This window comes from Cotesia glomerata, linkage group LG7 (genome assembly GCF_020080835.1).
Source record: "Cotesia glomerata isolate CgM1 linkage group LG7, MPM_Cglom_v2.3, whole genome shotgun sequence".
Taxonomy (NCBI): Eukaryota; Metazoa; Arthropoda; class Insecta; order Hymenoptera; family Braconidae; genus Cotesia; species Cotesia glomerata.
In genome coordinates, this window is record NC_058164.1 from 23,273,266 (window position 1) to 23,297,938 (window position 24,673).

General features: G+C 30.1%; 2 protein-coding genes and 1 long non-coding RNA gene across 6 annotated transcripts; 2 read left to right on the forward strand and 1 right to left on the reverse strand.

The window, feature by feature from the left end:
• Positions 1-457: 457 nt before the first annotated feature.
• Positions 458-22,362, forward strand: LOC123268295 (probable cytochrome P450 6a13). 3 transcript variants are annotated; one of them, XM_044733248.1, is made up of 5 exons: positions 458-615; positions 737-814; positions 14,982-15,988; positions 16,050-16,301; positions 21,936-22,362. In XM_044733248.1, exons 2-5 carry the CDS (start codon positions 744-746, stop codon positions 22,097-22,099), a joined length of 1,494 nt encoding a protein of 497 aa, XP_044589183.1. In that variant the 5' UTR covers positions 458-615; positions 737-743; the 3' UTR covers positions 22,100-22,362. The 3 variants fall into 3 exon arrangements, with proteins under 3 accessions (XP_044589183.1, XP_044589181.1, XP_044589184.1); XM_044733246.1 differs by lacking the exons at positions 458-615; positions 737-814 and adding an exon at positions 10,840-11,328 and having other exon boundaries at positions 14,904-15,988; XM_044733249.1 differs by lacking the exons at positions 458-615; positions 737-814 and adding an exon at positions 10,840-11,115 and having other exon boundaries at positions 14,908-15,988.
• On the forward strand, positions 4,982-5,157 carry LOC123268299. Its single transcript, XR_006510206.1, has 2 exons — positions 4,982-5,012; positions 5,073-5,157. It is a non-coding gene; the product is annotated as an uncharacterized LOC123268299 (long non-coding RNA).
• On the reverse strand, positions 11,649-24,547 carry LOC123268296 (cytochrome P450 6A1-like). Of its 2 annotated transcripts, XM_044733251.1 has the most exons (5): positions 23,592-24,547; positions 23,289-23,510; positions 22,800-23,220; positions 16,512-16,518; positions 11,649-11,661 (listed from the first exon to the last, which is right to left on the reverse strand). In XM_044733251.1, the coding sequence occupies exons 1-3, from the start codon at positions 24,436-24,438 to the stop codon at positions 22,802-22,804; spliced, it is 1,488 nt and encodes a 495-aa protein (XP_044589186.1). In that variant the 5' UTR covers positions 24,439-24,547; the 3' UTR covers positions 11,649-11,661; positions 16,512-16,518; positions 22,800-22,801. The 2 variants fall into 2 exon arrangements, with proteins under 2 accessions (XP_044589186.1, XP_044589185.1); XM_044733250.1 differs by lacking the exons at positions 11,649-11,661; positions 16,512-16,518 and having other exon boundaries at positions 22,523-23,220.
• Positions 24,548-24,673: the final 126 nt, after the last annotated feature.

The following is a 24,673-nucleotide window of genomic DNA, read 5'->3' on the forward strand; positions in this document are numbered from 1 at the left end:
TTTTGAGATTATGACGAAACATATTGATATACTTCTGTAAGAGTTAGTATGTACACTCTTTAGATACATTAAAAATATTTTTACTCTTTATTTTATGTTATTTTAATATTCGAGAACTTCATTTAAACACAACGTATGGATTAGTAAACAAGTCTGAGCTGATGTTAAAATTTCAAAAACGAGCTGTCTAAAATAAAAAAATTTTTAATGTTATTAGCTGAACTAAAATTATTTATTTACATCCAAAAATAACAACAAGGTGCTTAAAAAAAAAAGAAAAACAAAAATTCCATGGCTTTTGACGAATTTTTACGAACAAAAATAGTAAAAATAAAAATTTTTTATTATTCTAAATTATGAAATTAGAATTTTATAACAATCAGTTCAATAGTTTCGGAAATTTAGCACCAAGTGACATTCGTCGGAAGAATAGTTGTTGTTGTTATTGTTATCAACTCTGTTTAGTACGAATTTTAATTTAAGACGTATCAAACATTAATCGAAATTTTTTTCAAATGATTACACTTTGCCACTTCAAAAATATTTTTAAATAACAATAACTTTGCATGAACATATCTTCATGTTTTTGTGTATAAAAAGGATACTCAGAAGCAAGTAAGAAAATTTATATCTTCAATAATTTTTCCGTTTTCGTTTTATGCCATCAAATGGCGCCCAATTAGCCAAATCAGATCTAGTTTTTTGCAGTACTGATATCCTTTCTCCCTTTTTTCAGGTAGAAAATGGTTACTCTGGAGCACATTGGATACTTCATCTTATTCTTGATATTCCTCTACTGGTACACAACCGCAACATTCAAATTATGGTAGGACGTGGATTTTACCTGTACCGACATACCCAGGTAACATGTGCTTGAGCAAGATTTAGGTGCCAGTAACTTAAGCAAAACCCCTAGTTGCTAGTGTCTTTTTCTACATATGGGTCTTGCTCAAGTTCAGGTAGAAAGAACTGGTTCAAGATTTATTTATAACTAGCTCAAGACATCTTGTGCAAGAATATGAGACAAGTCTAATGCAAAATGCATTGAAAAACTTTCTGACGCATTTTTTGAATCAGAAACTCACAACAGACATTTACCCATGACTAGCTCAAGATTTGCTCAAGATCCGTGATTCTCATTAATTTGTTCATTTCTAAAGCGTTTGTCAACCAAAAACTAACAGCAAATATTGAAGCGTGACTTGTTCAAGATTTGCTCTAGATGCATGATGCATTATATATTTTATATCACTTTTTCCCCTCCACTACTTGAAGATGTATTGATTTAGTGGTGCTCATTTTAAAATAATTTTGTCTTGATCGATTAAACAGTAGGTCTATACTCTAAAAGGTTAAGCTGAATAAGATCCACTGATCCTACCCGGGAAAAAAAGTTTAGATCTGCTCTGATCAAATCAGATCAAATTCATCAGATCTTAGCAGATCTGCATTTTGGCCAGATCTGAGCAGATCTGTATTTTGACCAGAACTGTCCAGATCAAATTTGATCTGATTAGATCAAATCTGATCTGTTCAGATCTGGTTCGATTGAAACAGAATCAATTTATAAAAAAGTTTATAAAATCAAAATAATAGTAAAATTTATTTTATTTCTACTTGCAAATTAGAAATTATGTATTTTATATCAATTTTCCGTGATTTAAAGTCGAGTTATCGTTGAAAAACAATTTGCGATGTTGGGGATTCGAACCTGGGTCCTCCTCCTGCATGTCAGTCCCAGAGTGTACCATTCAGCTACTAGAAGTACCTGACTGAGTTACTCTTCTGATAATAGTGTAGGCGCTGTATTATCTTTTCGTAAAATTTTGAAGTTGGTGTACAAAATATGATTACTTTATGTATTTTGACCCGCTGAAACCGAATATCGCAGTCATTTTTGCGAAATCCCGGGCCATCTGTTGCTTATAGCCATTTATTTAAACAATGATTTGAGAAATTATTTTTTTTGAAATCGGATATTTTTTTTTCAATATTTTAGGCAATTTTAAGATGAAAATTACTTTTATAAAATTTTCCGTAAGTTGATAGTTTCTGAGTTATAAATTTTTGAAAATTGAAAATTCTTGATCTTCAACAATTTTGATGATTAATTACAAATAAATAAATTACTTATCACCAGGTTTCATGCACGTGATTGTAAAGAAGAATATTCAAAGTTTCTATTGAAACAATAACATCCGGTTATAATTTGTATTTAAATAAAAAAAACGTGATCAAAGTTAGTGCATTTGTAAAAGCTATTCATTAGAACAAAGTATAAAAAGTTGTACCTAAGTATATCTGCTCTGATCAAAGCAGATCTAATCAGAACTATCCATATCACCTTTATGATTACATTGTAACGGGGTGGTTAGCCCTGTCCAATTGGTCACCCCTTTCCTCTTTGAAAAGGGCGCCACTGGGATTTTATACTCGGTGTCCCAGAAACCGGGGAGCATGAGAAGGAAAGATCGGGTCGTGAGAAGTTGAGAAAGGCTGAAAAATTAATACTGAGTAACAATTATTAACAATTTAATTATTTATTCAATGTAAACAATTTAATTCTAACAAAATTCCTTAACAATATTGCCCTTAAAATTAACCTATCAATCACTAAATTTGAGAACCTCTCACCTACGCAGGCACTTGCCAAAACTTACAACTAAATATCATTAAATTCTTTTAAACATAGATCATTACGCATCTATCTTCTTAATTTCTTAACTCAACATAGACCATTACGCATCTATCTTCTTAATTTCCTAATTCACTTTTAGACCATTACGCATCTATCTTCAATTTCTTAACTCAACATAGACCATTACGCATCTATCTTCAATTTCTTAACTCAACATAGACCATTACGCATCTATCTTCAATTTCTAATTCAATCATAGACCATTACGCATCTATCTTTAATTTCCTAAACCCTCGTCCAACTGACGGAATAACAAACAACATATTTTACCCAATAAAAACTTCTTAATTATTCAATTATCTGAACTAATTTCACATAAACAACCTCGTCTACCTGACGGAATACCATATAATACCATAATTACCTAACTTCCATATAAAATCGTCCACCGACGCTAACTTCATTCTATAGAGTTCTCTACTTTATTCATACATCTTAATTACCAATAAAACTGAATCTCAAAACTTCGCATTTTCCAAAATTACCAAAATTACGCCTAACAATTACTTAACACAAAATTCCGACCTTCGATTTTAATTCTTAATCCTCCTTAAATAAATTCTAAGCGATATTTCTTAATTAAATTCTGTCTCGAAAATTCCTAACTAAAATTAATTTATTATAGCCAACAGGCCTATAATAAATTACTAATAAATTCTTTACCAATAAATTAACAATTTATCCATTAAATATAAAAGTTCAGCGACAAAACTAACTACTTGACCTTGACAATAAAAACTAAAGTACGAATTCTTTAATATAAAAATGACCGCTTGAGAAATTAAATTTAATTATTTCAGCCTCTTAATTAAATCAATAATCAAATCTGGTCTACAATAATCGAAAATACCTGGAGACTCAATTATTGTTTTATTCAACGACGACTGATACTCCGATACAACTTGGCGGGCTTAGCTGCTTGGCGTCTTGTCGTCTTGAACCAGGGTGCGGCAGGGTTGTCCAATTCCAAAAATGCCCTGATAACTTCCTCTGCAGTTGCTCTTTATTCTCGACGTCCAAATTTGCACTCTATCGACTTAAACTGATCTCAACAAGGTCACTGATTCACAAGGACAAAAGGCCACTGGCTTCCAGAAGGGAAAAAGCCTCCATGTCCCTCCTGTTGGCTCTTTTATAACCCTCCAACTCCGGCTCTCGAACTTTCCTATTGTTATGCCCCGCTTTATTTTACGGGGACTGTAGTGGGGACTTTCGATTAGCACGCCCGGTGACAAGTCGAAACTACTTGTCAAAAATCGAAAGGTAAGGGAAAGCCCTGACCTACCGTGCGTTAATTAAGTGGTCGATAATGACCCCGGGAAGTTCGATTTTCCCTGTTACAACATATATTCATCAAGCTTGATCTGATTTGATCTAACTTGATCTGATCATATTTAAACTTTTTATATATATATATATATATATATATATATATATATATATATATATATATATATATATATATATATTTATACGATATAACGCGGCTTGTCAGCACGATAGCGTTTTCAATTTATGACCGATTCTTCTCAAACTCAGCATGCTTTATCTATCGATCAAGACCAAGGTTAAGTTCGAAGATGAGCTTAATCGGGCGAGTAATTTGGAAATGACAGGATTTTGAAATTTTAAAAATCGTAAAAATTGATGTTTTTACTACTTCAACTTGGTATAATTACTGAACTAGACAAAATATTGAAATTCAGTAAAATGCATCGTAAAGCTCTTTAAATAAGCTTCAATTTTCACTACTTAGAAGTGGTAGTATCCTCAATATTACTCCTTTTAGAGTTCGTTTAATGAAACAGTTTTACTGTTGCAGCCGTTTTAGAATTATTGTCTACATCATAGCTTAATCATGATGTAAATTCAATAATTACGATATTGATCAGTCTTTTGTGTAATGTTTTCGGGTAGGTTGTCAGTAAATATGTCACGAATTAGTTCTAACCATTGTTTTCTTCAACTAAAATTTTATCCGGTTGCAAAATTCTGATTAACTTGAAAACTGTTGTTTCTCAGCAGTTACTTAAAATTTGGACATTTATAATTCAAATCTTATAATCTGTGCAATTCTTTGGTAAATATTTGAGAAACTTTTTCTTCACAAGATAATTTTTTTTCCAAAATTTGTTGTAAATAGTTTTAAATTTATTATTGAATTTTGTTTTTAATTCATGAATTAAGTTATACATTATCAGTGTTATTATATTATTTTATTAAAAATCAATTTTTTTTATTTGAAAAATCTACTTCCATTTCGGCTGCCGAATGGCCTTTTTATCTTTCGTATACGGACCGCGCAATTGCATTGGTAAATTAATTTATGAATTAAAGGATTGGTAAGATAATTCATGAATTCTTTCATTAACAGGAGCCTGGTTTGGACAAATGCAAACTAAAGTAGGAATTGTAAAGATTCTGCAGAACCACAAAGCCGACGTTTTTGAAAAAACTGACAAAAATTACACGATCCATCCTCGTAGCTTCCTTTTGACGCCGGTCAATGGTGTTGTTGTTAAAATAATTAAAAAGGCCATTCGGCAGCCGAAATGGAAGTAGATTTTTCAAATAAAGAAAATTGATTTTTAATAATATAATATAAATACTAATAATGTATAACTTAATTCATGAGTTCAAAACAAAATTCAATAATAAATTTAAAACTATTTAGAACAAATTTTGGAAAAAATTATCTTATGAAGAAAAAGTTTTTCAAATATTCATCGAACAATTGCAAAGATAATAAGATTTGAATTATAAATGTCCAAATTTTTAGTAACTGCTGAGGAACAACAGTTTCCAAGTTAATCAAAATTTTGAAACCGGATAAAATTTTAATTAAAGAAAACAATATTTAGAACTAATTTGTGACATAGTTACTGACGAACTACCCGAAAACATTACACGAAAGTCTGATCAATATCGTAATTATTGAATTTACATCATGATTAAGCTATGATGCAGACAATAATTCTAAAACGGCTGCAACAGTAAAACTGTTTCATTAAACGAACTCTAAAAGGAGTAATATTGAGACTATTACCACTTGTGAGTAGTGATAATTAAAGCTTATTAAAAGTGCTTTACGAAGCATTTTACTGAATTTTGATATCTTGTATAGTTCAGTAATTATACCAAGTTGAAGTAGTAAAAACAGCAATTTTTACGATTTTCAAAATTTCAAAATCCTGTAATTTTCAAATTACTCGCCCGATTAAGCTCATCTTCGAACTTAACCTTGGTCTTGATCGATAGATAAAGCATGTTGAGTTTGAGAAGAATCGGTTATAAATTGAAAGTGCTATCGTGCTGACAAGTCGCGTTATATCGTATATATATATATATATATATATATATATATATATATGGGCCATTCCATGTCAAATAGACCAATAGTTGGAATCGACCCCTTTCGATGTGGATGAATTTTCGTCAGAAGTTTTCTTTTATCATAAAACGAAGTTCTGCCAAAGGAAAAAAAATAAAAAAATTTTTTTCGAAAGATATGCAAATTCAAAATTTCGCGATTTTTCCAGTTTTTCAATTTTGTTTTTGCAATATCTCGAATGCTATTATAGATACAGGAATGGTCTTTCGTTTGTTTAAAAGGGGACACTTGGGGCTATTGAAAAAAAAAATATTTTGGAAAAAAATTTTGAAAAATGCCAAATTTGTCAAATTTTGAATTTTTGAAAATCGTCAAAAATGAAGACCACCATTAAAATTTTGGCTCAATTTTTTTTGTATGATACCTTGTTATGATCTTAAAAGATCCTGAAATTTTTGGATAGGGTTTTTTTTTTCAAAAATATGAATTTTTGAATTTCAAAAAAAAATCTTTTTTTGTTTTTTGCAACTTCTATACAAATTAAAGTTATGCAGATACATAATATTGTAATTTTGAGTATTTAGAAATCAAATGCACGACGTGAAAATATTAAATAATAAATTAATTTCAACTTTTTTTTATTTTTTGGACATAATCTTGCATCCTTAAAATAAGTCATCCTTAACGCATGATAGAATTCGTTAATTGTCCTTTATTTACTTCATTTAAAGTTGTTGATGCCACTTGTCGTCTTATTAACATGGGAATAATTTGTAATTTGAGATTGAGAACTATGATTGTGCAGAAATTCGTAAGTAAATAAGTATTCGAAAGATCGAAAAAAATTGATATTCTCATGAAATCATTTCTAATTTTTATAGAAAATTAATATCTGTTTGAGTTATTTGAGGTTAAAAACTGTAATTGAAGTGAAGAAACGGACAAAATATATCATGCGTTAAGAAAATAAAAAATTATATTATGCGTTAAGCCTGACTTTTAGATTATGTCTAAAAAATGAATAAAAGTTGAAATTAATTTATTATTTAATATTTTCACGTCGTACATTTGATTTCTAAATACTCAAAATTACAAAATTATGTATCTGCATAACTTTAACTTGTATAGTAGTTGCAAAAAACAAAAAAAATTTTTTTTTGAAATTAAAAAATTCATATTTTTGAAAAAAAAAAAAACCCCTATCCAAAAATTTCAGGATCTTTTAAGATCATAACAAGGTATCATACAAAAAAAATTGAGCCAAAATTTTAATGGTGGTCTTCATTTTTGACGATTTTCAAAAATTCAAAATTTGACAAATTTGGCATTTTTCAAAATTTTTTTCCAAAATATTTTTTTTTTTCAATAGTCACAAGTGTCCCCTTTAAACAAACGAAAGACAATTCCTGTATCTGTAATAGCATTCGAGATATTGCAAAACAAAATTGAAAACTGGAAAAATCGCGAAATTTTGAATTTGCATATCTTTTGAAAAAAATTTTTTTATTTTTTTCCTTTGGCAGAACTTCGTTTTATAATAAAAGAAAACTTCTGACCAAAATTCATCCAAATCGAAAGGGGTCGATTCCAACTATTGGTCGATTTGACATGGAATGACCCATATATATATATATATATATATATATATATATATATATATATATATATATATATAAACTTTTGAACGAACTACATTTTCTGACTCAGCTCGACAAACTGAGTCAGAAAATGGCTAAATTTTTAAAAAGTTGCGCCATGAGGACGGGGCTACAATAGTTAGATTTTTATAAAATATACTAACAATAGATGGTTTATTGTTCACTTTGATTGAAGAGTATAACTTTTTTATTTGAACAATGTCAGAAGTGAAGAGTAATTAATTCCACAATTAGATGAAAATTGATATGTTCATTTGGAAAATATTATCAAAAAGAAATTTTTTTTATTTATTTAATTTTTAGATTGTAATTTTTGTTAAAACTTGCTATGAATTACGGCTCAATTTGATATCATAAGTGCTACTTATTATTTATTATTTGTCTAAGTATGAAAAAAAATGAATCAATTGTGTGATAAATAATTACTTTTGATATAATGTATCACGAACTACTACAACGCACACTGAAATCATAATTCTTGACTGTTCATTGTTAACGGGATTAATATAAGTAGTCATTTGTTGACGATATGTTACATGATCATTCTAATATTAGAAAACTCCATTCATATATAGATCACAGACGTATGGATTAGTAGATAGGTTTGAGCTGATGTTAAAATTTCAAAAACGAGCTGCCTAAAATAAAAAAAATTTTATTGTTTAGCTGAACTAGAATTATTTATTTACATCCAAAAATAACAACAAGGTGCTTAAAAAAAAAGAAAGACAAAAATTGCATTGTTTTTGACGACTTTTTACAAACGAAAATAGTAGAAATAAAAATTTTTAATCAATCCAAAATATGCGATTAGAATTTTATAACAATCAGTTTAGTAGTTTCAGAAATTTAGCACCAAGCAGTGTTAAGAAAAAAAATATGATCTTTTTTAAGTTACATAGTAGAAAATTGGTTTCGATTCTGAAAACAGATTTAAGAAAACTGAAGAACGGATTGTATTTCTTTAATCTGATTACAAGATTCAAAATAATATAAAAATTCAGAGACTTGTATTGGTTCTAATTTATTTGCATACAAACATCAAATAGATCAATGAACTTTTGTTCTTGTATCTCAGCAATTGATAATTCATTTTTATTAAATTGTTATTTTAAAGCGACGTTGACCCATGATATTTTGAACTTTCCTCGTTAATAAGATTTCTTCAACAATATACGTGTTTTTTCACGCTTTTGTTACATAGCTTTCAAACTACTTTACCGATCACTTTGAAAATTTTTATGTTTTAGGACCAAATTTTCAGACAGGGTTTTTTTCTATTTTCTGATAAAAAAAATTCATACGCCAAAAAAAAGTATTTTTTTAAGTGAAAATTATCAATCCCTTCACGGACAAAAGTAAAAGATAATAAATGATAGTCGATTTATAATAAGTAATAATCAACTGGAAAAAATTACAATTTCAAACAGTAAAATCGTGATTTTAACAATCACTTTATAATATTTATCATTTAAATACTACAATTTATTATTTACATGGAAGAAAATAATATTTCAAACAGTAATATTCGCTATGTGAAAGCCCAAAATTTTAAAGTATAATAATTAAGAATTTTGACTTTGATATTTATCATTTCGTACCTAAAAAATGATCGCATGATATGTAAAAAATAAAAAATACAGTTACTAAATTTCTATACAAGCAACGTCAATATTTACAAAGTAAAATGGTAAATTCTCCGAGTGTGAGACCTTCCCCTTCTCCTCATAGTATAGACTATATAATAAAACGGTAATTTTTACTGTTTGAAACTGTAATTTTTTAAGATGAGAGAGTTGTTAGTTAGGGGACGGACGGGCAAGACGGAGAGGGCGGGTAAAATGAATAATCGTTTTAAATCGCTGGTCGGTCGATAGAAACATTTTAGACAGCAATCTATCAATCTATTATGTAACTACACTTACCGTTATCGATAAAGCATTGGTTTTGCATACTTGTGGGAATTTTTTTTTATAAATATTGAAATTTAGGAAAAAAAATAAAATTTTAAATCGTAAGTATACAGTACTTAGTTTAATGTTGTTAAGGACGATGCAGATTTGATTTTTTTTCTTCATATTCAGGACGCGGTTGATATTTTTGCGACGATTGTTTTGATTGAAATGTATTTTCCAATCAGTATTCGTTTTACGCGACCTGAGTATTCATTTTGCCCGCCCTGGTAGGGCAAAACGGATAATGTTGACTTTTTATTTTTTTTTTAATTTCGAAGAAGAATTTCTTTGTTATTATTTTTATTTTACTTTAATTATAAACTTCCATTACCCAAAAAATTATTAGCCAAAGTTAAGAATGGATGTGATTGTAATATATATTTGTTATTTCATTTTCAAATTAACATATCCGTTTTGCCGGTCCTTCCCCTACTATAGTGACAGCTACTAATCACATTTTCGATATTAAATTATAAATTGTGGCTTTTACACTTTCTACATTAAGTTTTGTAATATTTACATTGGTACCCCAATGTCCGTTGTACTGTTTGAAACTATAAAAATTAACCGGAATCCGAGTGAATTTTACAGTTTACTTTTTTTCATGTACTTTGCACTCACGAAATTAGAATGTCTATTAACAGAAAGATATTAAATGTATAATTACTATTTAATGTACTATTTATTTGGCTTGTTCCCAAATAAAAATGTATTTAAGATCTAAAAAGTTCAATAGATTTTATTAGTTTTACTGGAAATTCAAATAGCGCGCTACGATTTTAACCAATGATGATTTTAGGGATCAAATTATACTGCGTTAGCGTTACAAACATGAAGTCACAGGTTCGATTCCAGCTTAGTGCATTCTTGCTACCTGTCTACAGTTTTAATCCGCCAGGTCGTTTCACTACAATTTTTAACTGCCAATAAATTAACTCAAAGATGTAATAATACATTAAATATTATTTTCAATAAATTTATATATTTATAATTATATAAAAAACTAATAAATTTATAGTTGTAATAAAGTTCTAAAATGATTACCGAGAATAGTGTGTAAAATAAATAATAAAAATTTTATAAATAGTAACATTAATTAAAACATGGAATTAAATTCAATTAATATTAATATTACGTAAGGATTTGTTAGTAAAAATATTGCGCCCAACCGGATATTTTTAGTGTAATTCAAACAATAGTAACTTAATACTAGCAACTATATTTATAACAATAAACACGTTAATGATAATCCTGAAGAACTTTCGTGATTAGATTATAGTATTTATATTTTCTTCTATAGAACATTAATATTTAGTATTCAATATAACCGAGGAAGATATAAACGAATCGAGTGCATTAATAACTTATCAATAAATTAATTGCTTTCAATAAACATATCTCATTAAGCAAGTTTAATGCAATCTCTGTGAACTTCGTCACTTAAAGTTCGTTGTCACAGCATTATACACGTAAGTTTTCTTCATTTTCCCATTCGTCGGAAGCATAGTTGTCGTTGTTGTTGTCAACTCTGTTCAGTACAAATTTTAAATTAAGACGTAGCAAATATTAATCGAAATTTTATTCAAATGTTTACAATTTGCCAGTTCAAAAATATTTTTAAATAACAATAATTCTACATTAATATATGTTCATTTTTTTGTGTATAAAAAGGATACTCAGAAGCAAGTAAGAAAATTTTAAACCAATAATTTTTCCGTTTTCAATTAATGCGATCAAATGGCGCCCAATTGTCCACAGAAAAAGTAAACTGTAAAATTCACTGGGATTCCGGTTAATTTTTATAGTTGAGCAAGATCACGTCAACTGGACCCCCTATTTTCCACTTGATCATGAAAATTAAGTTCATGTATCTTTTTTATAAGTACATACCAAGATAAAATGATCCGCGAAACGATTTTTAAAAATTTCGATTTTAACAATAATTTTTTTTACAATGAAAATTTTAGGTACTTTTAATTAAAAAATGGATTGTAAATCAACCGTTAAAGTCAAATTAATGTGACTTGAAGGATTTGTTTTTAAAATGTTTGTATTTTAATAAAATATTAATAACTAAAAATTATTTGTTTATTATCATATTGTTAATTAACTTTTAAGTTAACAAATGAAAATTTCACTGACTTCTCGGTGAAAAAATGAAGTTTTTTTTTTATCGGTTACATGCGTTATTTATTAAAGTTTAAGATTTCAGAAAAAAATTTCACTGCTCGCGATTTGTTTAAACAATATAAATTTATTTATCACAGCGCGCCGAGCGCCAGGCGCTGTCAGAATACCGCGCCGTCGAACGTCAGACTATGTTACAACTTCGATTAATTATAATTAAAAATAACAATTAAAAATAAAACTATCAAACAAATTTTATTATTATTATGATCAATATTATGACTAATAAAATAAGTAAATTCTCTATTATTAAAGAAAAATAGAAAAAACGAACTAGTAATAAATATTAAATTTTGTAGACATTTGTTAACTTTATTTTTTTTTTTTTTTTAACTTGGTTAATAAAAACTTTTTTATCTTCCGACACATTATTATATTATTAATCTTTATATATATTTTTTCTCTGTGCGTGTGTTTGTCACTGAACTTTTTCTAAACGGCTGGACCAATTTTAATGAAACTTTTTGTGTGTCTTTAGGTGGATTCGAAAATGGTTTAGATTCACAATTCAGTCCACAGAAAAATGTTTATTCAATTAAATTTTTATTTATAAATTGTTCTTTATCTTGGAATGTTTTACATTGGATCTGACAGACAGTATCGAATATTCATTTGAGAAAAAAAAATTATAATCGAAATTCAAAAAAATTTTGTGTAATTGTGTTAAAATCAATCAGTTGCTAATTGAAATATGTCATTATAATAACGTTTTAATAATAATTTTCATCAAAACGGTCCAAACTGTAACAGCTCATTCAAATAAACTTGAAATTTTTTAATTTAAGACGTGTGTACAAGAAAACGTCTGTCTGGTCCGCTAGTAATAATATAGTAATATATTACTATATTATTAATAATAATATAATAATGTTTCGGAAGATAAAAAAGTTTTTATTAACCAAGTTTAAAAAAAAAAAAATAAAATAAAGTTAACAAATGTCTACAAAATTTAATATTTAATACTAGTTCGTTTTTTCTATTTTTCTTTAATAATAGAGAATTTACTTATTTTATTAGTCATAATATTGATCATAATAATAATAAAATTTGTTTGATAATTATATTTTTAATTGTTATTTTTAATTATAATTAATCGAAGCTGTAACATAGTCTGACGTTCGACGGCGCGGTATTCTGACAGCGCCTGGCGCTCGGCGCGCTGTGATAAATAAATTTATATTGTTTAAACAAATCGCGAGCAGTGAAATTTTTTTCTGAAATCTTAAACTTTAATAAATAACGCATGTAACCGATAAAAAAAAAACTTCATTTTTTCACCGAGAAGTCAGTGAATTTTTCATTTGTTAACTTAAAAGTTAATTAACAATATGATTATAAACAAATAATTTTTAGTTATTAATATTTTATTAAAATACAAACATTTTAAAAACAAATCCTTCAAGTCCTATTAATTTGACTTTAACGGTTGATTTACAATCCATTTTTTAATTAAAAGTACCTAAAATTTTCATTGTAAAAAAAATTATTGTTAAAATCGAAATTTTTAAAAATCGTTTCGCGGATCATTTTATCTTGGTATATACTTATAAAAAAAATACATGAACTTAATTTTTATAATCAAGTGGAAAATAGGAGGTCCAGTTGACGTGATCTTGCTCAGTTTCAAACAGTATGGCGGACATCGGGATGGCAAAAGTATAAATATTATTACAGAACTTAATGTAGAAAGTGTAAAAGCCACAATTTATAATTTAATATCGAAAATAAGTGATTAGTAGCTGTCACTATAATAAATAACGACTCTCTCATCTTAAAAAATTACAGTTTCAAACAGTAAAAATTGCTATTTCAATATTATAGTCCATACTATAAGGAGAAGGGGAGCTCAGATGAGGAGAAGTGGATTTCACTCGGAGAATTTAACATTTGAAACAGTAAAAATTCGACTTTTAAGGAGGTTCGAGCGAATCTAATGTAAAAAATAATTTCCAACTTTGAGCTTTGAAATTAAGTATAGGTATAAATAAATACGTCATTTATCTAATCCCAAAATTTTAAAAAAATTCACCGTTTAGTTACTTAGATATTAAATTTTTAAAACCACATATTTTATCTCCTTATACACACGGGCTCTTATGGCGGACAAACGTTTGGCGAGACTTTAATTTTTTTTTTCAATATTAACCTCCTAACTTTAACGGATAAAAAACTATACACAAGAAACTTGAATTATTGCAAAATATAAAAACAATTTAATAATAATACATTACCGATATAATTTTTGAAATATTTAAAGTTAAATTTTATGTTTGTAACTCGTTTATCGTCAGCTATTTATTCGAATAAAGATTTGACAACGTCGCGTCAACAGCTGAGAAAAAAGAAAAAGATAAAAATATAGTTACAGAGAGAGGAATGTTTAACTCATACACTCATGCGAGTCTCTGTAATGGGTATAATCAAACGCGCTATTGCCAAATCTGTTTATTTAATCCGGCAAGTAATAAATACGAAAGTCATTTTATTACTTTACTTTATTAACTAAGTAAAAATTATCAATTATTAAATTGTTTAAATCATTTTAAATTAAAATAAAGAATTTTGACGAATATTGGGAAGACTAAAATTAAAAAAAAATTTTAACATTATTTTGATTCATTAGTTACGCTCGAACTTCCTTAAGCAAATTAATAATTATAGTTTGATTTTTAGCGTTGTGTTTAAAATTTACCATTTTACTTTGTAAATATTGACGTTGCTTCTATTAGAAATTTAGTAACTTAATTTTATACTTTTTACATATCATACGATCATTTTTTAGGTACGAAATGATAAATATCAATCAAAATTCTTAATTATTATACTTTAACATTTTCGACTTTTACATAGCGAATATTACTGTTTGAAATAGTATTTTCTTCCATGTAAATAATAAATTGTATCATTTAAACGATATATATTATAAAGTGATTGTTAAAATCACGATTTTACAGTTTGAAATGGTAATTTTTTCCAGTTGATCATTACTTATTATAAATCGACTATTATTTATTACAGTTTACTTTTTTCCGTGTATTTTTTGCCGTACTGATATCTTTTCTTCCATTTTCCAGGTAGAAAATGATTACCCTGGAGCACATTGGATACTTAATCTTATTCTTGATATTCCTCTACTGGTACACAACCGCAACATTCAAATTCTGGTCTAGCCGCGGCGTAGCTGGACCAAAACCTACAGCCTTCATCGGTAACTTCCACGACGTGTTGTTCAGCAAGATATCCCTCGGAGAATGGTTAGCCAAGTACTACCACGAGTACCCGAATGAACCTATGGTAGGTGTATTTGTCCGACGAACGCCACTGCTGATTCTTCGAGATTTGGACCTGATAAAGGACGTGTTTATCCGTGACTTTTCAAAGTTCCACGACCGAGGTTTGAAGACCTTCGAAGACGCGGACCCACTGTCCCAAAACTTGATAAAACTAGAGCATGCGAGGTGGCGCCCACTTAGGAACAAGCTGTCGCCTGCTTTTACCTCAGGAAAGCTCAAAGAAATGTTCTACTTGTTGGCAGAGTGTGGAAACTACTTCCAAGATTACCTTGAGCGGACAGTTGCCAAGGATGAGCCAATTGAAGTTCGTGACTTGACGGCTCGCTTCACCACAGACGTAATTGGAACCTGTGTGTTCGGTGTGCAAATGAACGCGATGAGCGACGAAAACAGTGAGTTCCGTCGGATGGGTAAATATGTGTTCAAAGTGAATTCGTTTAAATTGTTCCGGTTTCGCGTTCGCGAGCTTTTCCCGGCAATTTACAAGATTATAGGGCCTGCTATGAAGGACAAAATGATCGTCGATTTCTTCATGAACACTATGAAGGACGCAATTGCTTACAGGAGGAAATACAATGTGGTTAAGCACGATTTCATCGATCAGGTGATGGAACTCCAGGACAATCCGGATAAAATTGAGATCAAGCTGACTGATGAATTGCTGACGTCTCAGCTCTTTGTTTTCTTCTTGGCGGGATTCGAAACCTCGTCGACGACGATGAGCAATGCGCTCTATGAGCTGGCATTGCACCAGGACGTCCAGGACAAGTTGAGGGCAGAGATTTTGGAAACTCTTAAAGCTTGCAATGGACATCTTACTTATGATGTTATCAAATCGATGAAGTATATGGAAATGGTGTTTAGAGGTGAGTTGTTGGTACTTTTGTACTTTGTCTGTTGAATCAAATTGTTCAATGTTCATTTCAGAGTCTTTAAGACTTTATCCACCAGCAACGTTGCTCGTCAGACGCGCCAATTGCAATTATACATTCTCTGGCACGAATATCACGATACCAACAGACATGAAGATCATGGTCCCGGTTCTAGCGATTCATCGCGATCCGCATATCTATCCTAATCCAGAAGTTTTTCAACCTGAAAGATGGACCCCGGAGGGTAAGGCCTCAAGGCATCCAATGACTTGGCTACCTTTTGGCGCTGGTCCTAGAAGTTGTATTGGTAAATATACTTTTCTATCACTAACTATTTTTACTATCTTGTCGAAATTTTTTGGAAATTGAAGATTCTAGCACTATATTTCACTTAAACTTTTAGTTACGAAGCATGAAATATATTTAAGACGTTGACTAAGGATCAAAAATGGGTTTTTTTAGGGTTAAGTTACACTTAGTTGAGGAAATGTGCGCTAGATGTCGCTAAGTGCTGTAGTCAAGTAGAATCTTAGGGGTAAGTGGGCGTGACCTCTTTGTTTATGGATGAGGAGGGGGAAGTTTGTGATATGTGTAGGCAAATTAAAGGTTTCTTGGTGAAAAATTATAGCTTATGCAAGAAAAATCTATATTTTCTTACAATATTCTTCAATTTTTGAATACGCGTACTTATAAGTGTTCTCTATACGAATAAATTTTTTTTAATAGTCCTTGCGGTGCTAATTTTCGAAATATTAGCAATTAAAAATAGTACATCTAACATGTATTCCCTATCCTGACCGTAGTTAGAGTGAACATTTTATTGAATAGCAACCGTACTTTTCTTAGGATTTTTTTGAAAAACTGAGAATATTTAATTGAAGTTATAACAAGTATTTTTTATCAAAAATAACATAAACGAGCTGTATTCATTTTTTCATAAAATATGTTTGAAGTTAGCGACTTTCGATATTTTACGTGAGTGGAAGTAAGTGAGCGATGGTCTGTAAAGAGAGGCAGCACTAGTGCGTGAGAAAGAAACCTATAGACAAAAAAAAAAAAAAAAAAAAAAACAAGAATAGTTACAGTATAAAATATAAAATCGATCCCGTCGTAATCAAAACTAGAAAAATTATGTTACGTTTTGGCAAATATTAAATTTATTAAAAATTTTATTAATTAATATTTAAAATAAAATTTGATTTAAAATAATAAATTAATCGTTATTTGAGGTATCTCGTAACGGAAATACCTCGAGATAACAGATTTATGAAACGTCAACGCAGCCCAGTAGACTGAACAGTCTACGTTGTGGGATTTGGACTGCGTTGATGTTCACATAGGGTAACCTGAGATGCAACGTCGCTAAAAATTATTATAAAACCCAATGTAATTAATATTTTTTTCATACATTCGGTCTTCAGACTTCATCTGGAGCAGTCAGTCCTCGGACTTAGCAGAGGAGCAATCTCTGCCGGTCCGAGGCTGAACCTGCCTAATCCTTTTCAAATAAATTTTATTAATTGTCAATCAATTAGTATGGATATTTATTAAAACCTCATTCCCCAGGGTGTAAGCGCTTTTATTAGCTGTTTTCCACTCTGGTGAAATCGCCGAAGCGCTAGCCAGCGTTTAGGCACTCCAAAATCACCTACCTGAGGCAGGTTAATTGAAAGTAACATAAAATTTTATAAACTTAAATTTTAAAAGTGATTTCGCGGATTAAACCAGTGACACGACCCACCTGGAGTCTATTGACATCCTAACGAGGTCAAAATCTGGACTTAAATAATTTTTAAATTAATTTACCAAAAATTGAGAACGTAACAATTACATTTGGAATAACATTTTTCTAAATTCAATTTTTTAATTTAATTTTCAGAGCTTTCAATCTAAATATTACATTTTACAATGTAATTCTTATAAAATCTGTAATAATTACAATCTGAAACTGTAATTTTTCCAGTTTTCATCACGAAGCGCCACGTTGTATTATATACTGTAATTTTTCGAGTTATCTTTTTTCCGTGTACACTGAGAAAACAGTTTGTTTGGCTCAAATGCGCAGATTTATTATTATTATGAGTTTTACTTGTATACCGTTTTCTGGTTTTTACAAGGCTAATTGTCTCAGCTTCTCCGCATATAGTCTTTTTCAACTCTTTATTATCAACATATGCTCCGCTCTATATTATCAACACAATCTTTCAACTCTTTTATTATCAACATGTTCTCCGCTCTTTTTATAATCAACATGTTCTCCACTTTTTATTATCAACATGTTCTCCGCTTTTTATAATCAACATATCATTTCGCACATAATTCTATTCTCAATGCGGCTGTGGACCGACTTGTGCTTTCTGTACTGTATTTACCCTATTCCTCACCCCTTTCTATCGGTTGTTGGAATAGTGGCGATGGGGAAACCACAGAGAAAACCCATGCCAGTACAGTCGGCTACCGAAGCGATCTCCGACGGTTAGTGTTGGAACTATTCGAACAACCGTCGGGGCTCGAACCCTCGCCTCACGACATGATGCACGAACGAACTAACGGGATAATGACTTAGTCCGCTCGGCCATCATGCCGCTAATGCGCAGATTTATTTGAAAGAAATTAAAAATATATATTTAATGTTAACAAATTCCTTTTATTCAAATATATATTACTTTGAATCAAATACTACCTCGTTTTGGTTTATTTAACTGAATCGACTCATTTATTTCATTTAAATAAAGATTTATTAACTATTAACAAATCTCACTTTAAGTAAATTACGCTTGGTATCGCTACGGTCGCCACTGTTATTTCTCGACGTGATTTGTAAAAAATAAATAATGAAAATTAACTCAGTTTACAAATGTATTTTGTTTAATTTTTGTAGAAATAAATAAAATAAAAAAATATATATATATATGCTTAGACAAATATGTATTGAAATAGTTAACTATAATAGACATTAATAATTATGATGATAAAGTTAGCAGACAGCTGTCAATTTTTTTAATTTTTATTACAGATCAACGATAAAACACATATTTTAATGCACTTGTAATTGTTTTTTAATTTTTAGACGTGGAACTTTTTAATTAAAATTTTTTCGTGATAATTTTATTATTATAAAAGTCCTAAAAATTGACAGATGTTTGTTAATTTATGAAAATTAAGTTAGCCGTCATCTAAAAATTTTTAGAATTTTTTTTATTGAAAAAATTGTTACAAAAGAAATTTTTTTAAAAAACTTCATTCGTAAAAAACTTGAAACATTATAAGTGCAATTTTAAAAAAATATATTCTAGATCTAATTTAATAAATAAAAATTAGGAAAATGGTTGACCCTAAAGGCCATCCCTGCAACTTCCCGCTAATTCCGTTAATACCTGGCCGCTTTTTTGAGCTCTTCGAGCTCAAAAGTACAATCTGTGTATTGTTTTAAGCTCTCCGAGCTCAAAAAGATACCTTTTCTATGCTTTTGAGCTCTTTGAGCTCAAAAATCTGATAGAAGTTTCATAGAACACTATTTTTTGAATGTTCATACCGCAATAACTTTTGAATGAATGAACCGTTTTTTACGCGGTTGGCGGCATTCTACGTAGTTTTTTAAGCCTTATAAATAATTTCTAAGTTTCAATTGGTCAAACTAGAAATTTCGGAGTAACTCTGAAAAAACACTTTTTTCGGTTTTCTTTCGTTCACGATATCTCTCGAACGAATCAACCGATTTTGACCGGATTGGCGGCGATCGACGTGGTTTTTCAAGGTTGAGAGCTGATTAGTTTTTGGAATTGATCGGTTGAGCCGTTTAAAAGTTATCCCAAAAAAACCACTTCAGAAAAAATTTTTTTTCCTACTTTTTTTTAGATTTCTCCAAATTTCTCAAAATCTATCGGTCCGAATCGGTTCAAATTAACAGGAAATCTAAGTTTGGCGAAGCCCTTTCGAATGGCACCAACCGCGATGAAATCGGTTCAACCGTTCAAAAGTTATAAGAGGTTTACATACTTACACACACACACACACACACACACACACACACACACACACACACACACACACACACACACACACACACACACACACACACACACACACACACACACACACACACACACACATACATACAGACATAGTGACACCCTCGCGGGAATAGTCAGGAAAGCTTCCTAGGACCTCAAAACGTCGAGATCTGATGAAAACTCGATTTGCGAAAAACGGGGTAAAACCAATAACTTCCCGATTTTCGAAAATTTTCAATTTACTTAGCGGGAAGTTAAAAAAAAAATTAAAAATTAAAAACGTCGCTTAACTTTATAGTATTATTGTTAATTTCAGTATAATTAATAATTCCAAAAAAATTGCCCATTTAACCCCAAACGTTCGATATGTCTACTTTTACTACTTTCCTAACCTACAACTAAAAATCATTGCTTTGAGTATATTCAAACATACAATTTATTTACTGTAAATTTACATACAAATATACTGTAACTTTGTCTCAAATAAATCAATTTATTTTTATCAAATAAATATTTCTTGTGATATTTAAATAAGAGATTTATTTATAGTTAACGAGCCTCATTTCATTTAAATGAACTGTTTTCTCAGTGTAGCCATAACCTATTGGTGTCTTTTTCTTGCCGTGGAACCTCCTTAAAAAATAAAACATTTATTAAGGGGTTAGGGGTAGTCAGGATTTTCAAAAAATCGACTTTTTTTTGCATTTTCTCTAAGTATAATATCTTAAAAATATTCTCTGAAAATTTGAAGTTAATCCGATAATTACTTTTCGAGTTATTCAACAAATAACAAAGAGCGTATTACTGTACATAAATCTAATGTGAAACTTTAAATGCGTTTTTCTCAAAACTATGTTTTTTGAACTGGTGACGACTGTAACTCGAAAACCGCTTGGTAGATTTTAATGAAATTTATACAGCTTTTAGAATACGTAATAAACTCGGGCCTGATTGAAGGATTTTTTTTTTTTCAAAAATTTCGATTTTTTATGACCAATTAACTGTTGATTTTTTCCCGAAAATCTAGAAAAAAATTTCCTAAGGCCGCCATTTTGTTAATTTAAAAAAAAAAAAAAAAAGCTTCGATCAGGCCCAAGATAATCTATTTATAAAACTAATTTTTTCCATCCGATTGATTTTTGATGAATCTCCAAGGACAATGATAGTCACCGCAAGGACCTTTTTTTGGAACTGGGTCAACACAAACAGCTATAACTTTGGAAATTATAAATTTTTTTTTTCCAAATTTTCGTGACTTCAAGTCAAAACATTGTGTAATAATGCCATATTATTACTTTTGTAAAATAACATGATTTAATAGCAAAAAAAAATGACTGAAAATTCTCATTTTTTCGTGTCTCTGACTACCTCTAACCCCTTAAGAACCTGATGACATAAAGGTAAAATTTGCTGTCATGGTGAAGATTTTCACACTGTACTGCGGGTAGTAACTCAAGTAAATTAATTTTTTTTCGGCCAATAATGTATTTAAGCTTTTTATTTAGCATAACATTCAAAGTTTTGTTATGTCTCAACAAATTTATGCAAGTGTTATTAAAATTAATCTGCTTAGGGTATCAAAAATCCACAAACTTCCCTTAGTTGCGCAAATTTACCCCACACGAGTGCGCACACTTACCCTTAGTACGGGGTAAGTGTGTGCATTTTGAATCATTTGGACTAATCCATTTTTTTTCCGGTGTTAAGGTTTTAGACTTTATTTCTGAATTTAATTATTACCTAAATAAATTTTCAATCGAAGACATATTTTTAATTTCCTTTCATGCTTATCATTGTAACTCTATTTGTGATACTAAATTTTGAACTTATGTTTCATCAAACGAGTAGCATAAATTGAAATTATTTGCTAAGTTTTATGTTGAAAAGCATATCTATGGTAAATAAAATAAAATTTGTTCAATTTTCAGGAGCAAGATTTTCAAACCATCAATCAAAAGTCGGGTTGATAAAAATCCTCGAAAAATACAGTGTTCATCCATGTGAAAAAACAGAAATTCCATACAAAATTCATCCAACTGGATTTTTATTAGCGCCATTGAACGGAATTCATCTTAAATTTTCAAAAGTGTAGTGTGTCTTGTTGACCAAAAACAAATTGACTTTTTAAACTTATCAATTACATTGTCATTAAGCTCAAAGTTCACGAAAAACCGCTACTTTAATTCACAAATTTAAATGCGAAAAAGCTTGCATACTTTTAGCGTTTCTTCGTGAAATTTTTCAGAATCATCGTCAAACTCATAATTAATATAAATTTAAATATTATAATTATAATTATAATGTAGAAATAAAAATAATTGGCAGTGATAGTAAGTAAGTGAGTAAGTGTATCATAAATGTGAATGTCTTTGTATAATCAATTTTATAAATAATCTTTTTTATTCAAGTTTTAAGTCAACGCATCGTAGTTTTAATTAAATATAACAACAATGTTATCTTCTTTTATGATAATTATGTGAAAAAAATTGATATAAATGCAAACAATGTATTCATATTTCTTTGAAATGAAATCAATTTATCTTTATTCACCCTTCATTTGTCACAACATAAGCCCGAAGTACCGACTTTGGAATCTGTGTTAATTATATTGTTTTATTATCAATGTTTGTTGCGTTTATTATGACTTCTGCGTAAATAATTACAATGTTATCGTATAAACTACATATTTCTTGATTGTCGCATAATCAGAAGCTTTAAAATCATAATATGAGAAGAAATAGCAATAATTAATCTCTACGTTACCGATAGTTAGTTATCCCCAGCAAAACATCAATCAAACAGCTCTATTGATGTTTAAAAAAATACCATTTTTTGGAACCAACAAAAAAGCCCGATGGTCTACTTCATAATTGTGGTCTGTTTTGTCACAAATATCTACAGTATGATTTCGTAATACTGTAATTACTCCTATTTTTGTTTGCATTAAACCAAAGCGCGTGCCTATGCAATTTCGCGGTCCGTCACCAAATGACAAGAAAGTCATGTCGTGGCGACTTTTGACTTGTTCCTCGCTGAAACGTTCGGGGTCAAAGACACTGGGATTTGGATAGTACTCTGGATCTCTTTGTATTCCAAGGATCGGGATCCAGACGTCAGTTTTTGCAGGAATTGTCAGATTAGTACCGGTGAAAGTGTAAGGTTCCATTGAGCGACGAGTCAAAAACGGTAACGGTGGATACTTTCGCAAAGTTTCTGGAAAGTATTAATGAATTAATCGCAGAATATTTATCTTATTCATCGGATAAATTTATAAAACGCACCTTTTATGACTTTATCCAAGTACTTCATATTTTTGACTCCCTCGTAAGTGAATTTTCCGTCGGTGCGAATCAACTCGTCTTTGATTTCTTGCCTCAGTTCTTCTTGGACTGAATGATTGAGCGCCATTTCATAGAGAGCATTACCGATGGTCGTTGATGAAGTTTCAAATCCCGCGGCGAAGAAAACAAACAGTTGGGCTGCTAACAATTTATCTGTCAATTCTGCAACGAGATTTGATGTTACAAAACGATTATAACTATGAACAACAATTATTTGACTAAAAAGAAACTCAAAATTCTTGCCTATTTCCCCAACTTTACTCGGCTCATCTTTCAACGCTATCAGCAGGTCAACGAAATCATGTCTGTTGATCCCATTTTTTCTTCTGTAATCCATCGTATCTTTGGTAATCCCAATAAAAAAATTATCTAGCACACTATCCCTAAAAAAGTACCCTACAACTTTATAAAGCTCCGGCAAGAAACTCCCCAAAGTAGCTCTCCCTACGTTCCTAATATTCAGCTCAAAAATCCTCTTGCCCATTTTCCGAAATAGACTGTCCTCCTCCGCTAGCGCATTAGCTTGCAATCCAAAAGCGCACACACCAATGACATCCGTTGTGAATCTGGTGGCTATTTCATGCATATCAACCAGTCCGTTTTCGAATTTGTCCACGTAAGTTTCTATCTGATCAGCGCACTGCACCAGCAAATAAAACATATCCTTCAATTTCACTGAAGTAAACATCGGAGACAATTTAGATCTTAAGAGACGCCATCTCTGAGGCTCTAAATTAAATAAATTTACTGCCAAGGCCTCGTGCTTATCATGGATCTCTCGCCCGCGGTCCGCGAATTTGCTAAAGTCTTTTATCAAAACGTCCTTTATCAAATCCAAGTCATTCATGATCAAAATCGGCTTGCGCAACCGATAAACACCCACTAACTTACTTTTTTTGTAGATTGTGTAAATTTCTTGGAGGTAAGTTCCCAAGTTGTGTTTTCCGATCACAATGTCTCCGACTGTTCCAAAAGGAATTGAAGGTTTTGGACCGACTACATCTTGCGATGACCAGTAATCCCAATTATTTATAAAGTAAAAGTAATATATCACTAGTAATATAATAAGTAATCCTAATTCTAGCCACATATTTTAAATCTGATGACTTAGCTTGTCCGAAAAACAACTATTATATGTCCACAATCAAATGATTTTAATACCTAATGTGCCATTTATGTGCAATGAATATATCTTCCAACTCTATACATGAACTAACAAAATTACTTTTTGCGATAGTGAGCTATCACTAGAAATTTAAATTGTAAATTATTGTCATAATTATGAATAATTTATCTGCAACACAGTAAATTTCTGTCAATTTTTT

Coding starts and splice junctions, on each gene's coding strand:
- LOC123268295 (XM_044733248.1), top strand. CDS start 744: ATGGTTACTCTGGAGCACATTGGATACTTCATCTTATTCTTGATATTC. Junction 15,989..16,049: donor TATGGAAATGGTGTTTAGAG/GTGAGTTGTTGG, acceptor TGTTCATTTCAG/AGTCTTTAAGACTTTATCCA. Junction 16,302..21,935: donor TGGTCCTAGAAGTTGTATTG/GTAAATATACTT, acceptor TTCAATTTTCAG/GAGCAAGATTTTCAAACCAT.
- LOC123268296 (XM_044733251.1), bottom strand. CDS start 24,438: ATGTGGCTAGAATTAGGATTACTTATTATATTACTAGTGATATATTAC. Junction 23,511..23,591: donor GAGTAAAGTTGGGGAAATAG/GCAAGAATTTTG, acceptor ATCTCGTTGCAG/AATTGACAGATAAATTGTTA. Junction 23,221..23,288: donor CTTGGATAAAGTCATAAAAG/GTGCGTTTTATA, acceptor AATACTTTCCAG/AAACTTTGCGAAAGTATCCA.